The sequence below is a fragment of the Watersipora subatra genome, chromosome 4, assembly GCF_963576615.1.
Source record: "Watersipora subatra chromosome 4, tzWatSuba1.1, whole genome shotgun sequence".
In the NCBI taxonomy this organism is placed as follows: Eukaryota; Metazoa; Bryozoa; class Gymnolaemata; order Cheilostomatida; family Watersiporidae; genus Watersipora; species Watersipora subatra.
The window spans coordinates 8,353,958-8,381,286 of NC_088711.1; the positions used below are offsets into that span (position 1 = coordinate 8,353,958).

Here is a 27,329-nt window from a genome sequence, read left to right on the forward strand (position 1 = left end):
TGCAACAAATTTCAGCGAATTTTATTGTTTGATTTTCCACCAACATTGCGATGCTGAGTACAATATGTACAAAAATATGCAGGTGTGACGGATATCTGACCGAGCATATGACAAATAATAACAGCCAATAAATCCACGGCTATAAAACTGTCCTTTATAGGTCTGTACATCACTGGCAACAAACAATGGGACTGTCAAAGCACAAATAAGATCCATTGATTGCGTCAGTAAGTCATGTCATAGAAGCATCCAATATATTACACAAGTTAACGGATATAGTCAGTAGCCATTTACATCTCCCTCACACAATGTACAGTACATAATAGGCTTCAATGTTTCCATTAACTGTTTATCTGTTATAGGTCTTCAAAGCTTGCAACCATACGCTATCAGTTAATAGTCTCAGCCAACACTATAACTACTGAGGAGTAACTGCTCCTGTCGCTAACTCAAATCCCGGTCTTCTAGGTATCGATATTCGAATGTAAATCCTTCTTTTCGCCTTTGTCCCCATTTTTCATAGTCAAAATAGATGTAGGTTCCCTACAACAAAAGCATAGATGGATGAAGGGGTTATAGGAAAGAGAGAGGGTCAACAGGTGAATGCGACGTATGTAACAATTGCGGCATTGTCTTATCTTCATCATTCTTAACTTTTTGTTGCACTCCGAATGCCTACTGTCTCCATGTACCTAGTAAATGTCACACTCACTACTGGTCCTCTACTAGTCTGTAATGGCTAGATCAATCAAATATTAGCATTATCTGTGCACACACATCCACATATTAGCATGGGTAACTAGTAAAATCATTGTAAAAAAACTACTAGAAAACTAATAGCTGAAATATAGTCACTTGCACGCTATAGAAAACATTGCTATGAGAAGCATGTCTAGCGATGAAACTAAAAGGAGGACGTTATGAGAGTTTGCAAGTAAACCAAAAATCTGCATTATGCTGTCTGCACTTTTAATATTGATATAATCGTGTACATTTGATAAAACCGTATCTACGCCCTTGCAAAGTATACACTTGCAAATGTCTCTATACACATGGTTGGTTGGTTTCCTATTGCTGATAAGTGCTTATCTAGGTGTGGTTACAAATTATCTTGCATGCTATTTTTTTTAAATATCAGGAATACTATACTAAAGATTTTCCATTTGATAAAATACTTTTGCAAGGGTAAGTGTGAGGTAAAAATAATAAGCTATCTTTCTATTGATTATGACATGGATGACATCGCGACGATGGACGGTGCAACAACTCTCCTTTGCCTGCTTAAATTGGTAAATGGAACTCGGGCTGCACTGCGCCCCAGCCATCTTAACTAAATTATCAATACCAAAATAAGCATTCTAAATCCTCCATGTAATATTCTGAAAGAAGTTTGCTTATGGCTGCCAGTGGAAAATTGTGATGGGAGATCGTTTTACAGCTGGACTGACATATCATTGTCTATTAATGCAGTGGCTCGCTATGAAACTAGCTTGAGCATTCACACTCATCATTAGCTCAAAAATTCTTTTCTTTTCACATAGAATAACAAAGCTTGACACAAAATAACGCAGCTGTAAGGCTTCCAAGCAAAACATATCGGTACTTTTTAAAACCAATAGTATAAGGTACATATTGTAAATTCCGGCGTGTAAGTCGAAAATTTGACACCAAATTTCAAGCTTAAAATCCATTCTCAACTTATACGGAGGTTACGGTTTTCCCGAGTATCTGCTTAGTATCTGCCTACAAGCCCACACTTCGGTAATCCCTTTGACACATCCGCTATCATCCATACTTTTTCTTGTACATGAATCACAATTCCTGACAGAAATCTGTCTTGCAGTATTGCTTTTCTGTTAAAGGCGTACAGTATTATCAGAGGTGGCAGTTTCGGTCTATTGGCTAGAGGGTCCAATACAACGGTGAAGGGCTGTATTTCGTGTCCTGTGGTCTTCATTAAACTGGTCTTCTCTCGTTCTTTTATTTAAGCATCATATTGTCAACGACACAAAAACATTGGCATTTTTTAATGACCTTCCTTCAGCTATGCATCACCCGCCTCTGATGCCAAGTGAACTATTAACGATCAAGCGATTTTAACCAGATAAGTGGGTTGACTTATACGGCAGGTACATGTCAAAACTAGGATTTTTGAATCAAACATTAGACTTCGACGCCGGTTGGACTTGTACGCCAAACATTACGGCACATTTTGGTAACATTTTTTGTAATTCAATTATATATCAGGGTGTGTTGAGCAAATCTCATCCACAACACACATTTTTCGATTGCTAGTAAAAAGGAATATTGGTTAATTTAGCACTTGCTCTTAACTAGCACTCTTGCATCTACTTTCATATATTACTAATCTTCTCTACGAGCTTCATCTAGATCATAAACCGGCAGCGCAAGTTTATGAGTAACTAGTCCTACTTTCTAAATACAAAAAACACATATTCATTGGAGTACATGAAACAGAAGACTACATCTTCCTAGCTAAGGTAGATGATACACTTCCAGTGTTGGGCCCACAAGCATGTTTTGGTGAATTATGTGAGCAGAGGAAATGACACAAAAAAGCGATACAATATCTGTAAGTTTGCCAGAGTATAAGACACGAGTCAGTTACCAAGATTTTTTACCCTTGAAGAGGACGATAAAGAGATTCAATTAATTAATTAAAGTACATAAATTACATAATTTTTTATCATATATTTCAATACATCAGAATCTTGGCTTTCGAATGAGCCATTGTTTGACATGGTGAGACAGACATTGGTTGGTGTTTATAGGATTTCCCCAGAGCTCTACCGCAGAAACCTTCAATAGTATAGGCTCGAAAATTGTGACGTCACAATTTTCATATTTGGTGTTGTGTGCTCTAACTGCTCATTTTACCGCTTATATTTATCAATTACGATAATGACTCTAGTGGCAGGCGAAGGTAGAACAACTCCAGAGAACCAATGAAGATAACAAAGAAATCAGTTTCATTAGCTCTCCATGTACAGATTATTTCTATGACAAATAACTCAGATTCCAAGAACCACGATGATATTATGCACTAGCCCTCTCTTTTTAATGTGATGTTGAGGGGCACGATTGAGACTAATTAATTTCAAGCATTGCGTGATCTCGCGAAAGTCCTAGGGCCACGCAGCTGCAGATCACAATTTAATCGATGTGATTTCGTTACCTTTATCAACGACAGTATATTTATTGAAGCATAGTTAATTAACCCAGGGGAAATCTGCAAAAAACTCTGGGAAAATCCTATAAACACCAACCAATGTCTGTCTCACCATGTCAAACATTGACTCATTCGAAAACCAAGACTCGGATGTATTGAACTATATAATAAAAAATTATGTAATTTATGTGCTTTAAAATAAATTTGACTCCAAAGCCAATCTCATAAACTCTAGTCCACAGATTTAGTAATATTGGCATGGCTAATTAAGCAGACTTATCGCTAATGAATATGTTAGGAAACTTCCGTAAAGATTTTCAAGAATTTAATACTAGTAACCCAAACAACATCTGGAGGATGTGTTACAACTCTCGACCAGTTTCGCATTAAAAGGTTCCACAACAAGTCAACCATATATAAATAAGTCAATCAGACTGACTACACCGGTGGCTAAAATACCTGTTCAAACTCATCAGTGATGGTGCGTGGCTCATCATGTCGCTGGAACCACATCATGTATTTAGTATGAAACCTCCAAGACTGTTTCTTTAGAGCCTTCGCTGCGAGGTATTGTGCCTTAGTTCCTTCCATATAGTAGAAAATAAAGAAAAGAGCCTCTGTGGAAAGCCGCTGAAAAAACTCTACAGTGTCATTATGCGGTGGTTGCGTCTGTGGGTAGTAAGAAGGAGTCGGCATCGGATTGCGCGGCAGATAGTTCCTGTAAGATTAAGAAATTATAACACTAACAGAATCTGACAAGTAGCCAATGGGAATTTGCAAATATGTGTGGTTTCTGTTAACACAAACCTGAGCCTCTCAGAGTCAGACGGATGAGGGATATGCGAATAAGCTGCCAATAACATTTCTGCCTGATGATGATGCTCTTCATTTAACTTGCGTGGACCAAGAGGAGCTACTCCTAGCAAAGGAGTAAGCCTCAGGGTGGAAGTTTGAGTGGCACCGGTCGATGCCTGTGTCGCCGTCGTTGTCTGCTTTGATATCATGCTGACATCTGACGTGACAGTTGAACTGGAGGAGGCCGACAAGGCCTGACTGATAGGAAACTGAGGTGTTGTCACTGACGGAGTTGCCATATGCAGAGGGTTATCCCCAGCAGGCTATAATCAATTCAGCTCTATTTTAACAACCTAAACTACTCAACTACTTCAGTAGATAAGAATAAGCCATGCATTTGAGTCATCGCGATATCGTATCTAAGCATATCTATATCTAACATTTATATACCACATTATCATGAGTAAGGAACTCCCTCAATGTGCACAGTCAATCAGAGACGCATTGCTAACGAGACAAACCGGTGCCAAATGAGCACCAACCTTTGGCAGAGCACCATTAAGAGAGGAAAGATTGTTTAGAGGACCGTTCTGATAGAGACTATTGCTGTGGCCTTGCTGGGACTGCAGTCGCACTGGCTCAGGTTTTACAGGAGTATCTGCAGAGAAGTTGGCTGGAGAAGGGCTTGGTGAAGGGATGGCTGAGTTGCTAACAGAGTTGCCTATCGAACTGCTTGTCGAAGAATTTGGCGTTGAGCTTTGAGGTGGTGTCTCTGTTGACCGTGTGTCTGCACATAACCATCATTTGATGTAATCTAGCACAAATGAACACGAAACTAAAATGGTACGTACACTTAGTAACGATTCGCTTTTTTATAACTAAGCTAAGGGTAATAAGGCCCAATGAAACCTAAAGTCTGACCTACCTGCGCTTGTTGTCAGACTAGTTTGCTCACTGGAAGGTGCGGCTGCGTCTGAGTAGGATATGACAGTCAGTTGTTGAACAACTGGCTGCAGGGATGAAGAGGGCGGAGTTGGCGCCAAGGGGTAGCTGAGATTGCTGGGGACTGTTGTTGCTGCAGGTGACTGAGGTATAGATATGCTGGAGTTTATGCCGGGTGGATTAGCGGTTGAAGAGAAGGGAGAGTGAGAGGTAGAGAGAGATGCAAGAGGAGTCGTTGGTACGCTTGGGGCAGCTGACGAAGGAGGAGAGTCGTGAATGCTGGGTTGGGACGAAAGAGACGAGCTTTTGCTGTTGATAATTAGAGGTGCCTTAGAGGGTGCACTTGTGGGGCCGTTGGTCTTTGGCTGCAAATACCAAATGGTTCTATAGAGAGACTTGAGAAGTTGAAAGGATATAATTATAATGTAAATAACTTATTGATCAATACATTACACTTATGCTGTGTTTCCATGCTTCGAATAGGTTTGGAGTTGCCGCCTGCAGACGAATTTACACTCCACCGTTGTAATGATAAAGAGTTCCGTTATAGGTATTTCCAAGATTCATGATGCATCACTCAAAATTAAACATGGTAAAATCAACTCGCTTACGATTTATGGTCACATTTCAATCCATGAGTAATCCACTAGTTGCACTAAAAAGTAGCTAATTCGTCATCCTCGTATGATGCTCGTATGATCAACCCATCCTAAAGGGGATATGTAAAGACAAAAACTCGAAGCATAAACAGTAAAGAGTAGCAATGGAACATTTTCGTGGCGGAGACCCAGGTGGTCGTGTGGTGAGAGCTTTCACCACTGGTGAGAGTTGAGTCGAGTATTATTGATTCGAAGTGAGCGCTTCTATGATGTCGAAGTGCTGTCACAGCGAATGTCTTCGCACAAATTTAGCTAAGTGAAATGGCGTCAAATGCGTTCGGATTTCACCGTTGCTATGATTTGGAGTGGAAGCAATTCCAAACCCATTCAAAGCATGGAAACACAGTGTTAATCATATCAAAATGACAACTCAATTATACCTACTTTACTTTAAGTGCAGTGTACAACACTGCACTTGAACCATAAAGCTGTAAAACAGTCAGAATGTCATAAAATGGCTAATGTTACAAATATCATTCAAATTGAAATTCTATCATTCAAAAAATAAATTAAGAAACAAGGAAAAGGGTTAGGAAACAAACGAGAGGGCTTCACTTGCACATTCGTGTCATGACCTATATTGCAAACGCCTTCCATTTTTGGACTATTGATATTAATGTCACCCACCTCCTCCGTATTCGTACTGGACCAATGCCTAGTCCGTTCTACATCAGCATCTTTGGAATGATTGCTGGATGGAGTCTCTGATGAACTTGTATGATTTAGCAATAAGTGAGACGCAACGTTGTTCGTCAAGTCAGATTCATGACTGTTGACATCTGAATGTAGGACAGCTGCTTGCACAACGAACTGCTCCCCTCCTGAGAGCAGAGGATGGGGAGAGCAATGACAGCTAAGCGGTAGTTCTTATCATTTAGGGATTTAACGACTCACTGAGCAAAAATTATTCATTAACAAGCTTTCTAATCAGCATTCACTTGAAATCTACTAACAAGCTGATTAGTTTGGCGAGTAAACATAACTTTAATATAGAAACATTATCAATTTGCACCAGGGCTTGCCATATCAGACCAGCAAAGAAAAATACTTCTATAAACATCTTGTGGATCTGATGAGTAGTTTATATTGTTCCTACGCATAACAAGCCTCTAAAAACCTCAAGGAATGACAATCCTATCAAGAATGGCGCAAAAGCAAGTTTCTCACCTAAGTCTTCGAGATCTATATCATCGTATATGTACTCATCCTCCTCAAAACCATCCTCCTGGTTTGCCTCCACATAATAATCCACATTTTCCTTTATCTCTTTTATCTAATGTAATAATATGTAACCATCACATCTAAGTCGATACAAAAGAAAACAAAGTATATACTGACAGATGATGAGCTGGATCAAAAATGATTCTACATGCAAACTATTGATTATCTCACAAACATAAAATATCGTATATAAAACCCGAGAGTGCACAACTCCGAACTCTCCAAACTAACTATCGATACTTTAAACCTTTGACATTCATCTTTTAGTCAAGCAGGATTGACAGTAAGATACCTTGTCTAAAACCCAAAACAAGATTCTAAAAAAGCACACAGATCCTTATCGCTTCAGCAAACCCACAGCCTTTCCATTCAACCACAGCCGTGGACTAGCATGTATGATGCTGTTGCTATCAGTGATCATGGATGAAAACTTACTTGCTTGACTTCTATTGCATCATTGTTTAGAGTACGAAGCAAGGTTTCCAGCTGTTTTATGTGAAACTTGTGTCTTTCATGACGTTTTCTCAAATCACTAAGCCTTTCTTCTTTCTACAACAGGTTTGACTAATTGTAGAATTCAGCGATCAACAGCACGGCCCATTTGTCTTCAATGATATGATTGATTGTTGATTGATTGTTTAGCAGACCTACCACTGCTAAACATCTAGACATTCTTTCAGAGGTCTACACAGCAATTCATGTAAGCCGAAACAAAAAACTTTAGAAAAATTGACTGAATCTCCAGTGGTAGGTCTGCTAAAAAAGGAAAACTCCAGATATTTTGTTTGCATAATACATTAATAACTGTAATCTGAGTAACTGTAAGTTTCGGTGACTTTTAAAACAATGCAGTGGTGACATAGGATTCTGGGTCAGTCACAAACCTGAACCACATGTGCCAAAGTTTACACTTCAATAATATTAAAATTAATCTTCGAGTCACACTTTGAACAGCACTTGAGCCATCAGTGGCAACTCTAGGATGTTAAACATTCGCATGTTACTTAAAGAGTGACTACATAAAACTGGCTAATAAACACTAGCAGCTGCTACTGACCTAACGCTGTCATTATTATAATAGGTGAGATATTTTAATGCTCAGGTAAACTCAATGTCTCAGGCATATAACCTTTCCTTCACAATTTTATTTTACTATTCATATTGTTGTTTTCGGTCTGCTTTGTTATTAAGGACAAAGCTGAAGCCGATTATTACAGCTTTGATCAAAGGAAGACAACTCTATGGCTCGAATTACAATATCCCGTCATTGAACCATTGTTTAACGCTGCCAAAAACGACACGTTGAATTGCAATTAAAGGTCGGCTTATGATCAGCTCTATATACAGATTTTCCATACATGGCTTAAAGCTTGAGTAAAGATTTGTTTTAACATGCAAAGTAATTTTCAAGATATATGTTAAGTCTCCCATAAACAGTACAGTTTTGTCAGTAGAAAGAAAAATGATGGCAGAAATTAAAAAGAAAACAAAAAATATATATCAAGAAAGTTACTTTATCCCTTTCGCTGCCATCCATGTACAAATTTAGCTTCGGTCTACAGCCAGCAATTTTACTGAAAAATGCCGATTTTGCTGCATGATACGTATACACTTTGTTTCAATTTTAAACACTATTTAGAACATCTTTGTTACATATTTTATGTTGCCAACATGCTAACGAACAGAACTATGCAAAGCATTTAATGTATCTATATAATGTGCATCGCTAAAGCTATGTGAAGCTATGATCACTACGAAGTTATCACGATCCTCTACAATGTTCCCTACTCTTACGACACCATACTTTCATCATTGTCAGACTCAGTGCAGTCACTTTCATTATCTAAGTGTTCAATAAAGTCTGAATAGACTATCGTGTCATCAACAAAGGCTATTCTTCTTCTCTAACACGAGAGGTGTTCCCGGAAGCCATATTATAACTAACAAGTTTGAGTGTCAGAAAAAAATGTACGTTTTTGACTTGGAATTTTTTAATCAAAGATTATAATTTGCTTCACGAATATAGGCTCATTTTTTAGAGAAATATTTGGACATCGCAGTCAATGCCAAAGAAGTACCAAAGAACGTAGGTTATGTTGTCACGAATCAGTAATATTTAGTTACAACGCAGTCACCATAAATTTCGCAAAAATGCGTCCACAGCAGTCGATCATAGATTTCGCATAAACTTGGGGGGTAAAAGGGTTAAACTGTCTCTAAAGTTACAATAAAAACGTCTACTATCGCATTATAAATTTAGCTGTCACATAAACCTGTATACGTTTTTACAGATACAGGTTTCTTCAATTAAAATCATACATTTTTAATGCTATACATAACTACTGGAATCATTCATCGTTATTTGTTGGTATGAATTCAACAAATTACAATGTTGTCTTTTTCTTGTTCTATTGTACAAGTTTTGACATAGGAAGCAAAGATTAAAACAACAACTTCATGTCAGTGTATGCCTGCAGTTGGCTGTTCACCTCCGTGTAAAATTCGGTATCCCTAGCCTTTAGATCTAATATCTTTCACAATGCACAACTACAGATATTCAAATGTTCACAGACTGCTCACAATTTGATCCAAATAAAATGTCAGATACTGATGAATAGTTAGCAAACTTATACAAGGTTATAAGAAAACATTGAATATAAAACATAGCAGAATACTTGATCAGTGCATTCATAAACTACCACTGAAAAACTGTTTTAATTGTAGCATTTAATTAGCAACTACAATCACCTTACAAAGCTTTATCTGTTTTTAATAATAATCTAGAATATCTAACTCCTATCAAGTATCAACCGAAGATCCATTTTCAATGTTTTGCTACATTCAGTCCACGTCAAACACAAGACAGTAAAATTCTTATTAAAATAACCTCAAAACCTTAGCAATGTTTCCTCTTGCATATTTTTTTATTTTTAGGCTAGATAAGTTTTTTTTATTAAACTTTACCAAGAAGGCTAAGTGACTCCTAAATTCCTGTTGATCTTTTGATTTTGGATATAAAATATAATCTATTTCTATAGAGTAAAAGCTGGGGACTATTGAAGTCATATATTCTTGGTAATTATATCAGCTAATAAGTGACTATTAACGAGAAGCCATTTAAATATTGTTACAGTTTTTTTCTGAGCATCTGATGTTTTTGCAGTAACTCCAATCAGAATGTTCAAACAAATGATAAATATTTTATAATATATTTTAATTACAACATAGAAGATACTGAAAGATAAGAAGCACTTTTGTATTGTTTTGGTATATTTTTTGCGAATTCAAATATGCTTTTCAATCAGATCGTTGGTGTGCTATTTGAGTTCCATGAATGTAGATTAAAATTTAAATGTAAAATAAACTTTAAACAGTTTGAAGCAGTAAATAGTTTAATATTCAGTAAAACAAAATAATACATATGAAAGCCTGAGAGCTGAAACTAATGTGGATTAGGTATTTGCGACCGTGTATTTGGTATCAAAAGGACTGATCTTACACACACCACTGGCTATCAGCACAATTAACCAGGTTGATGTCAATAATATTTCACTACACCTCGATCAACCATCCACTTACATTTTTATCGTTTTTACTTCGCTTTTTGCTTCCACTGGTTGATATTGTATCCATTTCACTCTCAAGCTGTTCCGCTTGTTTCTCCAAATTATTTATAGAGTCCTGAAGCCATGATTCCATGTCACGTTTATCTTTTGCAGCCGGGTCAAGTTTCGTGCTTGCTCCTAGACCCTCTTTCGAATAAGCTTTTGTTTTCGTTTCCTTTTCTACCACTTTGAAACGCTCCATTCGCTGTCAACACATAAATAAAAAAATATGAAAAATATGTAAATAGCTATTTGGCATACATTTAAACTGTTGAGCAACCTTTCTGTAAAACCAACACATAAGTTTTTAGTAAAAGAATTAAAATATCTCCTAGTATGCCAGCCTGAGTATGGTGTAACAACACGAAGACAGGGATATAATGGCACAGGTACAACACAGAAAGATAAACTTTCATTTCAAGTCTCTTCCTTAGTTAATAACAATCGATAGAAGGCGAGCACTAATCTGTTTCTCATTATGCTGAGCTTTTTAGATGGCTAAAAAGTTGGATATGTGCTCATTTAGTATGCTTTTGAATTCCCTTTCATGCATATGTACAAAATCCATCAGAGACAGGTTATGTCCAAGGAAAAGTGAGCAGCACAAAAATTTATCGATTACAAGACAATCTTATGACAAATCCAACAATAATATTTGTAATATCCAATGAACTTATAAGACAACTTATTGGCCATGTACCCCAGTCATGGTCGAGCTTAATCCATTTTGCTTCAATTAAATATAATAAAGAGGTATGCAATATAAATCCAAGCGTCTCATGCATACTTATCCCATACGCAAACCCGACACTGGTGAGATTATGGTGTGATTACGCGAGAATGCGTAATCATCCTTAAAATCATCTGCATACACAGATCATAGCCACAAGGTTCCAACTGTATTTGACAGTAATTTGATGCATACACCAAATTGCTATCAAATACAACCAATGTGAACAAAGACTAATGAAAATGGTAAGTAATCTCAGTTTACAATAGTCAGGATCAGATGTACTAACATCAATTATTACAGGTGCTCTAGCCGAGCCGTCTAGACTGTCTTAAGGCTGTACCAAGGTAACATCACCATAGCATGCACACGCGTTAGGCATGACAGCTCAAGATTCTAAAACAGCTTGACTAAGGCGAAAATACCGGTGGTATTTACAGCACCGGGACAAAAGATGTTTATTAGGAAAAAGTGGGATGAAGCGGAGAAAGTATGAACATTTACAGAATGAAATAGGATAAACAACATGAAAAAGTAAGAATATTAAGTTTGCATAAAAGAAAATTGAACTATAGTTTGTTAAATTGAATATATATTAAAAATTTATTGATTTGTAAAACAATTTTATAACTTTATTTCCAGTAATAATATGCATATATTGTAATATATATACAAATATATATTAATTGTTTTGCCATCCTCAATGCTGATCTTTTCCAATTCCACACCCAAATGCTATCCATTGGCCTGCTTTGGATTGACATAGCTATGGTATACTCAATATTCAGCCATACTTGATACGGTGAAAGTTGAGTTGCAAATGAGAAAGTTTTAGCAGTTTAATATAAGCTCAATAACAGTAATTGACAATTAAGAAAAAACAATTTTATTACCTGTTTTCAATCTACAATTACTTTGCTCAATTGTAATGAACAGACTAGCAATTCCAACTAGCTAAATTCAAAATTTCTAATTCCAATCTGGTCTTGGAAAAAATTATATTTCATCTTCTCACAAATTAGCCTATTGGGCCTATTAAAATGGCCTATCTAGTGAAACATATCAGCATTTCTGAAACAAGACAATTATTACATCATCTTTGAAACAACTAAATACAGTCAAACATGGATAACTTGCCCTCGGATAGCTCGAACACTTGGTTAACTCGAATGGTTTTGTTTGGTCCGTTCCCATGCAATGATAAATTGCTTCAGATAACTCGACCTCAACTTTGTTAACTCAAACAGTTTTTTGCCCAACGGCTACCGAGACAGTTGTCATCGCTTTAGAATGTCACTTTATTCCAAGCCATAACGATAAACCTCAACTTTTAGGAGTTCGTAGGCGTTGTTATTACCATCATTGGCAAAATATTTTTGTCAACGACTTTTCCAAGTTAGGTGAAATTTGACTTTTACCAAACAACCGCTTAGCGATGGTCCTTCGAAGGCAAGGAAAAATGAGGTAACCTTCGCATAAACTTCAAGAAAAATAGGCAAAATTAATCTTGGTTAAAACGCTCAAAAGAAAAAGATGTTTTTTCTTCTGAGCATCTCAACAGCGATCAAGTTTTGCCAATTTTAATCTGAAAACGTCCTGGCAGTCACATCACATAAAACAACAAACAAATTTCAGGTGATAGAAAAATCTCTATATTTTTTGATAAAAAAATTTTAAACTGTACATCAGAAGCATTTAATTTGAAACAAGCCATTCATGCTTTTGATTTATATTATAGTTTGTATATGTACATGTATCTACTAATAAATAAGTAAATACATGGACTTGTGACAGTGCTCTGATAACTTGAACGCTCTGATAACTCAAACAATTTCACTCGGTCCCGTGAAGTTTGAGTTATCCATGTTTCACTGTATATTGACCTGAAATGAACATAGGTACAGTAAAACCTCACTTGAATGCCACCTCTATTTGAACACCACTTTTATTTGAACATCACCTATATTTGAATGTCACCTTTATTTCAGCGCCACTGTAGGATAAAGGTTGAAAAATAGAGTGCCACCCTTTAAATGAACGCCATTTCTATTTTACCGTCATTATTTGACATTCTTAAACTTTTTTCAAACTCATAATAGCAAGAGATCAGTAGAAAAGTGCTCACAAAACCGTACTAATAATGACTCGGTTACATAAATAACAATCAATTTACTCATTGTATTTGTTCGTATCCAAGTCCGTTGTTAAACTCTAACGCATTACGTTTTTTGGTTAAAACTTTGAATACAACACCATAAAAAAATAATTAATAACTGTATCAGGCTAATAGTAGTTCCTTGTTTAACGCATTCTTGATACTTCGATGTACGTAAAAAAAGTTTTAGAATTTATGATGGAATATGTACTACTACATATTTGGAGGCTAAAATCTTAGGGCTATTTTGATTACATGTATATTCGTGTATATTATACTTGTACATTCCAAATGGCATCGCATAAATGTTTTGCTCTGCTAAAAATATGTTTGGACGCAAATATCGACTAGCTCAGCTGTGCAGAAAAGGAGTTGAGGTCAGAAGACAAAGTAGAAGGCGTCAATAACTGTCTGGCTGTCTCCTCAACATCCAGAGAAATATGAAATGGTTTTAAACAAAAACAACAATCTAGGAGAGCATAGAGTAGCATGGCATTCAAATAAAGGTTTTACGGTATGTTCACTAATTAATAAAGTCTCAGCCCACATGAACTCACAGACTATGGTTCACTCTATTTAATTTCTAAATAATCCACGCAGAATTTTACTCAAAATTGTGCCCAGGCAAGTATTTTCTGAGAAAATCTCATTCCTGGTAGCAATAAATTGTATGCATTAACCAAGTTGATAAAAATCATCAAAAAAATTAACTAATTCTCAATATAATTCCAATATTTTTACTTTATCCCAATTATTACCACTTTTCCCCATGTTTTCCTGCCTTTTTTCAAATATTCCAAGATTTTCCCGCTGTCCTAGAAAAAAATGTTTTTCCCGTTTAATATGCCAACCCAGGGGTAAATACCCTAGTAGATATGTTAACAACATATCGATACATCTATGACAAAAAAATCTGGAATCTTATTGATTCAATTTCACATGATTACTAAGCAAGGCAAAATCAAGTTATGATCTGTCATAATGCCTACAGTAGTACAAAATATGTTATACCCATGTAGCCAAAAGTTGACTTTTTAAAGCAAGACAATAGCAGCTCAACCACAAAAAAAGTAGATTTCTCCTAATCAGCTATATGTGCTGTAATAACAAGATAGCAGCCCTAGTCTTACCCTGAAGGTTAATTTACCAATTTGACAGCATAAATGACCATTTACACCGAGTAAGTACTTTTGAAAGATACAATTTATAGCACTACAGCTAGCTATAAGCAAGAATATGGCTACAACATATGCTTATAACATCCATGCATACAGTATGCCAATCAAGAATATGACTGCAAGCGGTCAGATGCATCTATAAATAAGCACCTACATTTTCTATCTTCTTTCGATTGTCTATGAGAGGAGACTTGTCCCTGATCTCGTTTTGATCTCTGTTCAGCCATGTCTTGATTTGGTCTCTCAGCCGCTACAGATAGACAAATAACAGAGGATACATATAAAGTTAATCGGTTACAGTCTCACAAAATGTCTCTTCCCAAAAAACCACAGCCTATGATTTCACAAATTGGCGCAGAACTCTAAACATGTCACACGGCTAATCAAACTAATAGTACAGTTACAAGTCGCAATGAACAATAGATGTGAGCCTATGACAAATAACAAGCCATCTAAAACTAATAGTACAGTTACAAGTAGCAATGAACAATAGATGTGACGCCTATGACAAATAACAAGCCATCCAATCTCTAGTCAGCTTCTTGCAGATAGGTGGTCAAACAAACGCATAGCCCGAATTTTATCTAGCGATATTTCTGCTTGTCGCATTTGCATAGCTTACAATCATAGTCAGTCGAGTTAACTGGAGAATAGTATGAAAAGTCTATCCAAAGCTAACAGCAAAATTGACAAACACGCTGAAGACAAAAAATGCCTAACTAAGTGAATCCAAACTTTTGGCATGTGGATAAAAGCTATAAAGCTGTAAGCCTTATTTGTACAAAACAAGCTTGCATGAGCTTTCCTTTGAATTTCAACTGTCTATCTTGTGGCGCGATATATATCAATACTGTAATATATACTACACTGTAAAACAAGAGATGCTCATGCTGCTCAATGTTTAATTGTTTTATTAAAAATTTTCAAATATTACAAAAATAGAGCATCCAATTTTCAGCTGTATTACAAATACTATATATATACCATATATTCATACCATATAATACCATATAAATATATAAATCTCAGTGTCCGTCCATCCAACTATAGCTATTAAAATCTTGGTATGAAAAGCTCGCTTTGTGCTGGATTTGTGAGCAAGTTTTTAACCAAGCGTTTAACCACTGAGCTAGGCAGTCCTTAACATTCCATCGCTCTTATCGTACCCTTTTCTGGATTGCACACGCTTAATGACGTATTAAATGATAGATTGCGCGCCCTGTAGGATTACGATGCCCCTGTTATAAAATATTGTTTTCGCCTGACTTTATGAAACACGATGCTTTTTTGACCTCGCCATACTAGGACGAATTTTTTTTCCGACATACGAGATCAACAATAATTTCTCTAGAAATTGAAATTTGGCGACTGTTGTACTGACTACGACGAAACAACAAAAATGTCAACACGCTATTCTGCCGCTATATCCGTTCAGCTTTATCTGTTATAGTAAAAACGGATTTGTCAACAGACGAGTGATAAAACTTTAGTTTAACGTTTGAATTTTACTAAAATACAGTGTACATACTAAAACTTTCGTCAAGTATGTGTTTAGTAAGCTAATATCATTTTAAGATTCAGCGTTTATGTTACACGTCTGTCTCAAGATAAGAACTCGGCACATGTAATGTTACATTTTCTTGCAGATGATAACCACAAAATGCACTAAAGTTATTGTAGGTAACTATAATTACTTAAGTTAACATACTGTTTTGTTATCATTTTTAATGATGATGATTTTGATGATTTTTACCAGGGGGTGATTGCGTGAGATAATTACTATGGGTTCCTATTCCACTCTATACGTCTATACGATATTTTCGTCTTATGATGCCAACAATGAAACAAACTAAAATCATATAATTGTATACTAAATGGTTTTTTATTGTAATCGTAGCAAAACAGACTATATTTAGCCATTACTCGTTAATGATTTCACATTTACATTTAAACACATTTACAGTTTTATTTTTTCTCCTAATTTATTTAAACAAAACACTGCTTTCAAGTAATGAAATTTAAAACTTAGAGTGGTTTGAAAACCTTTACAGTTGTTTTTATTTTCTCTGTTAATTTATTTCAACTACACAAAACACCTTTCTCGTGATATGTAGTTTAAAAGTTAAAATGGCAAATGTTGTTTTATGTTAAATACAAATCAATTTTCTGTGCAAAGACTTTTTTATTACCTGGGCAACGCCAGGTAGTACAGCTAGTCATCATATATATATACTTTTTAATATTGAGTAATTTTATGAAAGAAACTATAAATACTGCATCTATTGTATATCTATATTTCTCAAAGTATGTCGTATGTTGGTACACATTCCGGCTATAGATATAGCTATAGCGCACACTAATTATTTTACAGATGCGGTCACGCGCTCTCGACACCCCTGTTAAGAAGTATTTTTCGTAAGGTTCAAAACTATATCTGGGGTCAAGGCCAATTCTTTCCGCACGGACAATTACATTGCCTCTGTGGGAAGAGTCTCCGTAGAGTAGGAGTGACTCCTTTGATCAAAGTTTTGATGGATAGCTTCTGGTGGCACAATAACCTCTGTTATATACACACACCTTTTTATAGTCGTTGTATGTTTTTTAATTTATTTGACTTGCACGAAACATATTCCTCACGATATGAGGAAATATGAGTTGAAAGTGGTTTGACAAAGTTTGAAAACCTTAACAGTTGTTTTTATTTTCTAATAAATTATTTCACCTAACACTTTTCTCATGATATGAAGTTTGAACGTTAGAATGGCAAATGTTGTTATGTGTTAAATATAGATCAATTTTCTGACCAAAGACTTTTTTATTACCCGGGCAACATCGGGTAGCACAGCTATTATGCATATATAAATATATATATATATATACAGTCCACTCCCTAGTTTTGATATTCCTGTTTTACAGAAATTTCCCAGCCTTCTAATAAATATTTATCTACTGTCCATGGTACAAATTGTGCAGCTGAACAGAGTAGTCTTTACAGCGCATTCGTTGTTATTTGCGCTGATTCGTTAAAGGGTTAGTTCGATAGGTGAACGAAGAATAGTGTGACGGTCCGTCCCAAATGCAAAGCAAAAGTAAAGTAAAGATTGCATGATTTAAATGCAATGATTCTTGTACATAATAAAGAACAAAAATTTCTAATTTTTATGACCAAAATCCAGAGCATATGTAAATTAAGACGTTTTGACAGATGCTATTCCCACCAGAATAACCAAATGATTTCTGCATCGATCGAGTTCAACTTACTAATGCATGGTACACTTTCGCAAATGATAATTTTGATAATGATAATTATGATGGGATTATTTTTATAAACCTGGCCCAATCTGTGTTGATATAGTCAGACAAACCATATAAACTGCCGAGTTGTATATTAAGCAGAAACCATCAAACCTTGGACAATAATCATTCATATTTCAACAACTTGCGATTGTATGTTCACCACACACATGTTTTCACCACACACATGTTTTAAAGGTACTTTAGCTAGATACAATTCAAATAGAAAGATCCTCTTGACTTTTCGGCATTATATGAAAAAAAAACAAAAAAAACTGTCATTTAATGATATTAACCTGCCACAACTAGGCGATAAAAGAAAATGTTTACCAATGGTTAATGCAAGTACTTTGTGACCTTTTTACTCCACTCAGTCATCACATACCATCAAGTGTTTGGTTTAGGCGTCTAGTGGGCGCAACCTTGAAAAATAATGATGCTGCCTAATAATATGTAATTTCCTTAAATATAATTGTTGTTGTTCCCATGAGAACATTAAAATCGCCCTCAGATATTCTGCCATACCTGTAGCTTCTTAATCTCCCTCTTCAAGTCTGCCTCAAACTTTTCTTTTTGGTTCAAGTTGGGTGCGCAATTAAATTTTTCCCAAATATCATCAAACACTTCACAACCTTCTTGTACCTTTTTGTGGCATCTATCGATTTCTCCTGTAATAAAACAGAAAAATAAGACCACATAGCTCTGCCATCCCACAGAAACATTGATCTAACAAAATTAATGTTACTGTGTGATCTTCCAAAATAATGAGCTGCCAAGCAAGAAATGTCGCATTAGGATTATGAATCAGAGAATAGACCTTTCCAACAGTTACTAAACACAAAGCTGTTTAAAAGAATGAACTCCGATCAATCGCAACAGCAAGTTCAGGTACATAGATTCTTACATGCAAACACCTCAAGGCTCAAATTTTCCCGTATAGAAAGTCAAATTTAAGCAATTAGATGGCACTGTACTTGGAAGTAATTTCTAGCAAAGAATGTTGAAAGCCTTTCAAAACATCGCCAACTCGTAAGTGAAAGTGGCAGGTAAAAGAAAAATCAAATGTAAAAAAATATTCTATCATAGAAAACGCTAACTTTAAACTAACTCTCCTTAGATTTGGCTTAAAGTTTGTATATAAGTTACACCCCATACGTCTATGGCTACCTCTACTTTCGCACTTACCCGTATGTATACATTACTAAACCTCTATTGCCATGTTTATAAGACGAGGTACTGATATAAGCCTCTTTTATTGACTCTTACTTTAATAATAAATTAACGCTTTACTTATAACTCAGTTTTTTACATATATATATATATAAAAATATATTAAGAACTGAAAGCTTTTAAAACATTTTACATTCTTCTTCATCAGAGTGTATATATATATATATATATATATATAGCTTTTTACATAGTTTTACATAACGTATTTGTTTTAATGCATTTACTACGAGCGGTAAACCAAATTAGCCGAGCTGCAGTGTAATGTTATAGACATTTATTTAATATTTGTTTAATACATGAAACAGATCTTGGAACAAATTAAAATCGAAAGCATCAAATATTTCACTTTACTTTTATTGAAAATTATGAAGCAATGCACAATAATCCAAGATAACTTTTAGTATTAGTTTTTCATATTTTAAACTATTGCCAACAGACAGTGCCAACAGACAGTGCCAACAGACAGTGCCAATAGACAGTGCCAACAGATAGTGCCAACAGATAGTGCCTACAGATAGTGCCTACAGATAGTGCCATGGGCAAAGAACATACCGTGAAGGCTCGTGCTCACATATGACAGTTTTTTACAAGTTTGAAAAGCGAAGCACCTAGTAAAACTTGCCTAGTTTCCTACTAAATTATTAATTTTTATTTAATGCATGGGCTATATTTTTATAATATTCCTTGTACATTGTAGATTATGTTGGCTAGAGATGGAACGTTATTTTTAGAGACAGCATTGGTGCCATACTACAAAAAGCTTATCATTTTTCTAACAATTTTAAAAACAAGTATTTATTCTATTGTTTAACCAATACAGCCAAACCGCAACACAGGAAAGTGAGCTGTTCCGCTATTTCCTACGCACGTTGAATTGTCATAGGTAGAAGAAAATATTAGTGTAAGAATCCACTGTATTTCACTTAATTCAATGAACACCTGAAGAACTTTACAATAAGTACTTCAGGTAATTGCATGGCGCATTAAAGCTGATGAATTATATAAATGAAAAGGTAGTTCTCGTCGCATTGCTTTTACATTACAGACAGGCGGATTGCGGTGTAGCCTTGGCATTACAAAAAACAGACAGTGCATAAGGTGGTGATGGAGGGAGATAAGAAGCAAGCCTACCCTATTTCACACATTGGCATTTTCACACATGCATCATATTTTTACACACCACACATTTTCACACATCACACATTTTCACACATCACACATTTTCACACATCACACATTTTCACGCATCACACATTTTCACAGACATTGGTATTTAACGCAGCTCAACTTTTAGCAGCAATTTTCAAAACCAAAGTGAAATTTTTTTGCAAAACTACTAATTATCAGTTTTGTCAATGCCCATATTTACAAAAAGACAGTAAAAATGTGCAAGTGGGTATTGTGGTTAGAGTAATAACGGCCGAAAGATGCACATGTTTATACACCTTTTGCTGTAATGACAGTGAAACATTACCGGCTAAACGTTGCCAATTAAGGTGCCAATTAACAAAAAAGCTATTGATCAATTAGTGTTCTACAATGTTTTGTACTTTTTTGAAAGAAATCTTAATAAAATTTGATCATATTGCTAATACAAACTATATTTATATCTAACCGCAACCATCATAAATATCTTAGAGCAATGCCCAGCATTTGATGAGCATCATCTAACATGACAGCAGAGCACATTGTATCTTATCAACGGATCCATTTGGTTCATTTCGGCAACCAAAGCTAAATGCTACAATGTATATCTCTAGTGGATGCGTTCAATCAGAAGCATGATTCGAATTAGCTACAAAATAGTGAATTATCCAACTAATTGATAAATAAGGTGAAATACTCAACAACAATAGTTAGTTAAAAACCATAAGGTTATTGGAATCGTTTATTGAAAATCAAATTCACGAAACATACCTGTCTTGTGACAACTAGCATTGTTATTGCTATTATTACTATTATTTCAAGCAGGAATTAGCAGCGGCTAGTAAAATCGTAATGCTAATACAAAGATTGATCACACATTTAGCCATTTGATTATATTAGCAACTAACTAATTTACTGCTAAGCATGTGTTACAAATCAAATTCTTCTACAATAACCATTGGAAAGTCACATCAAGATACTGTGACATAACTTTACTAAAATCAACTATTTTATGACGCATTTCTATTGTATCAATTTTAGTAAGCTGGGGTTGAAACTCAAATTTCCATATGACCGCACAAGGTGCACAACAAGGCGTCACGACGTCATCACGCACGACGTCATATGTCTGTGATGTGAAAACCTCATTGCACAACGAAGGATCCAAGGATTACAAGGATCCAACCGAATAGATCCTTGCGACAGGTGCGTGCGATGATGTATCCCACAATACACCGCTCGACCTTTTCAATCTATCCCACAATGCAAACGGAGGGATGTTTTAGTCTGTTTTAGTTTATATCGCGAAAAAATCGGTCTCCCATAGGAAAGAGTAAGCGGAAATTACCCACCCTGTCCGATGCAAGCATGGCGCCTACGCGCGCTGTAGAAACACTGCATCGCAGCCGACGCCATGCATTGCGCACGGTCACTGCATCACTTGCGCTGCTATGTGGAAACCAGGATTTACTAACATGTTGGCTAGTTCATTACTACTTATGGAATGATCAGACATGGCTTAAACTTTGTCCACAGTGGCAAGAGTACATTGACAGTAAATACAACAGAGATTTTTTGTGTACATCTATGTGCTTGTTAGACACCCTTTTTGCACAAAGATCTTTCTTCTATTTGCCGTGGAAAAAACAGATGACTAAATCTTACAAGTGCGCTGATACAAACTATTTCTCTAAAGGTTCTATTTCTACATAAAGTCAAAATGCCAATCAAAAATCTTGTGCTCCATAAAAAATCACTAACCACTTGAAATTAATATAAGATGGCGCTGCAATTTTTATCCTCCTAAAATCATGTCATGTTAGGAATAGGCAATAAATATGTTTATGAAAGTGATTACAAATTATGTCAGTTATAATTGGGGCTTCTTTGTGAACTTTTAATTATGATATACAATGGAGTGAAAAAATAATGGACCACCTCATAATGCCTTCATTCTGTCTAAATATTGACACTGTCTCATATAACCTAATCTCTTGCTAACTTCCTTTACTATACTAGAAGGAAAATAATAGAAACTTAGAAAGTTGAACAATTAATACAAGTAGAATTTGTGTTCTTTTTAATCAAATTAAGCATATCTAACATCTACCTAAAATCCGTGTTTCTTTGTGATGTTTTCACTTAAAATGTGTGCAAAATTGGTAATGTGTAGGCTAATTTTTTACAATAAAACAGGGGTGACAAAAACTTCCCAAGTGAAAATTTTCTTGGAGCTGAGCTGGGTGCAATGATACGCATGTTGGATAAAACTATTGATACACCCACTACAAATTTTACCATGATAATGCCAAGTTGATAGAAATAAGAAGTGCTTTAACTTTATGTCTCTACCAACAAAGCAACTCTAAAGAATTAAATTGTCAAACAAAATTACTGTGGCAAACATTATTGACAAAACTCAATGAGAAAGAAGACTGCCAAAGAAAAAAAAGCAAATACTGGAGAACACCCAAGTGTAGAAACCTCGATACCTATCAGTTTGACAAACTGCAGACTCAACAATGTAGTGTGCTAAAGGAGCTAGCGAGAGCAAACAGCTTATTCAAAAGAAAGAAGATCTTTGATAAAGAATGACCTCAAAAGATTCAAGCCACAAAAAGTACCATAAGAAATTAAATAAGCCAAAGAAACATGGGACTGTGAAGGGTAACCCTCAAGGATAAATCTAACGATACATAGAACCACTGCTGTCAAACATCAGAAGAATAAAAGAGCTTAGACCAGAGCGCTTCTTGTCCCCCTCTTGTCCACTCCCAAAGTATTTAATACATGTCACAGTATAAAGATGCTCCTTCAAGAAGATTGCTGAACACAGAAGTTTGTAAAAGAATGAAAGCATAAAACTGCAAAAGTGGATGCTTTCATCAAAAAAGATAGGCATGAATGCAACAAAAATAGAGTTACCTGCATGGCAGGACATCTTAAAATAGGACAAAACCGATTGGTGAAATATTCAGCTGCTTTCCTGGCACACCTGGCCTGCAGATACAAGCCCTGCAGCGAAGTATATCAGGTAAACATAAGGACGCTAATTTTAGGGCTTAGATGTCTAACAAGCAAAACTTCTATAACCATAATTCAAATACATATAAAATTAGAATACAAATAAAACTACATACCTAGAAGATTTACATTCTTATTTTGCATTTATGTCACCTTCTGCTAGATCTATATAATATGCAGGTCTGCTGGGCAAGAGGCTTCAATTAATCTATAGTATTCAACAAAGCAGCTTCTCCAACTTAATTAAAATATATAGTAAGACAATATCTAATCACTAATTGTCTCCAAATGCTTTATAGTGTTTGCAGGGTAGTGAAGGTTTTATGCGGTGGCTAATTTTTCACACCGCGATATAGCCATTATTGTATGTATCAACATTTTGTGTAAAAAATTATTATTTGAAGCAAACTGAAAATAATACAAAATGATTCATGTTTTTTAAAGCTTAGTGTTTGCTGGTATTTCATTGTTTAGATGATATGTAGGATTTCGAAATTGAAAATGTATAAGGCAAACGGTAGACACACGATGGAAATCCTACTACTTTTGCTGAAAGTAACCGACCTTGTAATCGTCTTTTATCAGCCATTACTATATGAATGAATGTAATAGGTCTCTGGGCATCATCTAGAAGTGCTGCTTTCAAAAGCCTTCGTCTATCTAAAAGCTTTTGAAAAATGTTCCACGCTAAAATATTTTTACATATATAATGGCTACCATTACGATTATCTCCCATATACGAAAACTCGTACGCGTATATAGGTCAACATAGTTCCTAACTTCTTGTATGCGCACAGTTATACGATCAAATCGGCTTTGTTTACCTTTTCCGGTCCAATAGGAGATGGAAAAATCAGTATTTAGCCAATCACGAAGACTAAGCTTTTGTAGCGGCCAATTTTGCTGAGCTTTATAATTTCGCTATAAATATGACTTCCGGTTCCGAAAATATCGATGTTTTGGTAAAAGAATATCTAATATTTAGAGGTTTTATTCAATCAGCAAAACAGTTAGATGCAGAATTAAAAGGAGACCGAGACAAAGGTTTTAGGGTAATATTTTTTGTTGTTTTTATTATTTTACAAATAGTATATAACAACATTTTGTTCATATAATACAGAATCCAGACATTTTTTGCCGCCAATGACAGTGTGAATAGCTAACACATAGGGTTCTGTTGCACTTAAGAGGTTTCTAGAAAGTAATACTGTAATGAACCGCTTGTAGTAGGGTTCCATGCAGCTGGCTGCAGTTATTGATTTAGCAACTACCCACAGAAGTAACAATTTAACGGCCCTTTGTTTTCAAAAAGGTTTCAAGACAACAAACACCTGCTAGACAAAAATAATTTGTAAGTGGTTTGTTTGGTATATATATACTAAACGAACAAGTAGCAAGATAGAAAACTTCAAAAGGTTATCATATATGCATTCAAGTAGGTATAGTTTACCCTACATTTACTATATCTACACTGTTTAAGACTTTTTTGTCATTTAAATTGTTGCCATAATTTGTTATGGTGTAAAGCAATATATCAATGATTGCTGCAACTGAATTTTTGAAAGATTATTTCAATTCTATAGTATGCTCTAAAGTTGTTTCAACTATATAAGCTACAGTCCTTGCACTAACATGTGCGGAGGCCAAAAGTTTTAGAGTGTTTATGACGCCCAACTAAGTTTTTCACATTGACCTTATGGTGATGACAAACAGTTACATGAAGTAGCATTTTACAACATCGTTGGTTGTACTAGTTGGCTTAACATCTATCACAGGCCATAAATATCGCCTCACTTGCAGTAATATACTGTTTGTTCTCATTAATATGTTCATATCCTGTTAGTAGCGAAAAACTTTTGCTTATATTTCTTACTCAGGTTATTCGCATGGTTTAATAGCCATTGTTCTATTTTTAGGCTGAACTGTTAGTGGAGCGCATCATTGGTTTTGTTTTTTCTCATGATTTACAAAGCCTGAAGGATTTTTGGGCTTACTTAGAGATTCGCATTTTCTCACGACTAGAACGACAATATCACACGAGTACGAAAAAAATATATTTCAGCATCCTGAAGTACTATGTGGTTTATGCGACAACAAATGGCAGGTATAGTCTCATTTCTAATTGTACTGTAAAACAAATGGTACTTTCAAGGAATATCCTTGTGTGAAGACAACTGTAAAAGCTTGAACACGGAGAATACTTTTCATTTTGTCACTAGCTTGATATAAATGGTTTATGTCATTAGTCTTTAGTCATATTCTATGTAATACTAACTATGAATACTATAATCTCTAGTGATACTCAATATAGTATTCAAAATAACCATTACTAGCAATACAGTACATTCTTTTAAATTGAGAAAATTCTAAACATGTGGCTCCAATATTGAGAACATTATCTCAATGTTTAGGTGGGGTACCCTGCCACCTGACTCGTTATTTTTCAATTTCCTTCAAATTGTAGGAAGCTAAACCTCAACACTAATTGTTGAGGTTACTTTTCTTTAACAACCTCTAAAGAAAGCTATAAGGAGCACATGTATAGTTTCTGTTTGCCATAGCCTTGTAGCCACTACTCGTAACCGTATTGTTTTTCTAAGCAACCGGTTTTGTAAACTATAAAATGGCAGGTAGGTGTAATAGCCAGTTAATTTATGACACTTAGCACAATCAATTTTGTATAGTCATAAAATTGTAATTTGTTTTATTAGCAGTTTAAAGCAGTTTCAAGCTGCTTATAAGAAAGTTCTGCTTCATTTATATATATATAATAAATAAATACTATATATATATTATTTATATTTAGTGTTAAAAATATTAAGAATTATGAGTTTTTTAGTCAATCATTGAGATTCAATGAGAGTATACATGTAACCATGAAAATAGCTTTGAGCAGTCAGAATGTACGAGTCGTTTTAATTTTTACTTACCTATTTTTACTTCTCTGTGGCATAGCTCTGTGACTTCACAAATTGCTACCAGTTTTTAAGCCTCTGGTAGTTTTACTGATATGAAATATTTGTTTTGGCTTCTCATTAGTCATTTGCCTGGTATTTAAAAAAAAGGTTTATTAATACAAGCACTAGACATATATTCTTTTGTAAGCAAGTTGAAGGAAAGGTTATTATATTATATATTATACATGAAGAATACAATGGTGTGTTTGTCATAGAAGAAAGTTGGACATTTCTTTGCATGAGCTGATGCTGTGAAGTACTGTGTTACTATTATATTCCTTTATTTTTTAAATCATTATTAATTAATAATGATAATTAATTACTAATACTATTGATGCTACTGGTTATGAAATGAGGTAAATGTACATGAAGCTAAATATAGAGACTTAGTAAAATAAATATTTAGCAGGTTTACTTTTTCTCATAATTTGTCACACAGGCTATAACATAGCAGTTCTCAAAGTAAATTAGCTGATCGCTAGTTTCATATATTTTTTCATAGTCTATGAAGAGTTGTATAAGTCTATGAAGGGTTTTATAAGTCTATGAAGGGTTTTATAAGTCTATGAAGGGTTTTATAAGTCTATGAAGGGTTAATACAATATAATGAGCAAAAATGTTCTCTGGAGCTGTTATTATTAAGAGTGGGAAACTTTAAAGAGAAGCAACTTGTGTGCGGAGGATAAAATGCAATGGCACGTTGACTTTGAAATAGTTATTTAGAAAAGTGATTCAAATAAAACATCAGATTAAGTATGTATAATGAGATATATAAAAGTGTTAGTTTGTCATTTGAAGATCAGCAAATAAATATATAAGTTTATTGAAATTAATGATGATAACTATTGTTATTTATATATGTATATTATGATTTATCTATATTAATTAGTTTTCTGTAATTTGACATTGTTAATATTACACTGTAATTCATGTCGGCTGAAATGGTCAAACTACAAGTGCCTTTTTCTTATGCTATTTGAAAGCTTGTTTTCGTTGTTCTGCTATTCATACTGTTCATTGCTATTCTTTATCAGTTCTGCAAATTGTCGTACAGTTGCTGTTAACACAGAACAATAAACAACTTATCATATTATTTAGATAAATAACAATAACGAGTTTTTATCTAGTACAGTGCAGCCGGATTGGCAGTCATAAAACAGCAATAGGGTAAAGCCATCTTTGGCCTGATTGTGACATGCGGGA

At 35.0% G+C, this 27,329-nt stretch overlaps 2 protein-coding genes across 2 annotated transcripts in view; one reads left to right on the plus strand and one right to left on the minus strand.

The window, feature by feature from the left end:
* On the minus strand, nucleotides 1-23,900 carry LOC137395215 (CCR4-NOT transcription complex subunit 3-like). Its single transcript, XM_068082058.1, has 12 exons — nucleotides 23,734-23,900; nucleotides 18,295-18,437; nucleotides 14,630-14,725; nucleotides 10,387-10,617; nucleotides 7,243-7,356; nucleotides 6,754-6,859; nucleotides 6,214-6,407; nucleotides 4,911-5,292; nucleotides 4,528-4,772; nucleotides 3,998-4,308; nucleotides 3,650-3,908; nucleotides 1-543 (listed from the first exon to the last, which is right to left on the minus strand). The coding sequence occupies exons 1-12, from the start codon at nucleotides 23,756-23,758 to the stop codon at nucleotides 445-447; spliced, it is 2,205 nt and encodes a 734-aa protein (XP_067938159.1). The 5' UTR covers nucleotides 23,759-23,900; the 3' UTR covers nucleotides 1-444.
* The window catches only part of LOC137393881 (WD repeat-containing protein 91-like), a 26,090-nt gene continuing 22,525 nt past the window's right edge, over nucleotides 23,765-27,329 (plus strand). Inside the window, exons 1-3 of the mRNA XM_068080593.1 lie at nucleotides 23,765-23,774; nucleotides 24,061-24,221; nucleotides 25,086-25,273. Coding sequence (XP_067936694.1) covers nucleotides 23,765-23,774; nucleotides 24,061-24,221; nucleotides 25,086-25,273 — 359 coding nt within the window. The remainder of the gene's footprint in view (nucleotides 23,775-24,060; nucleotides 24,222-25,085; nucleotides 25,274-27,329) is intronic.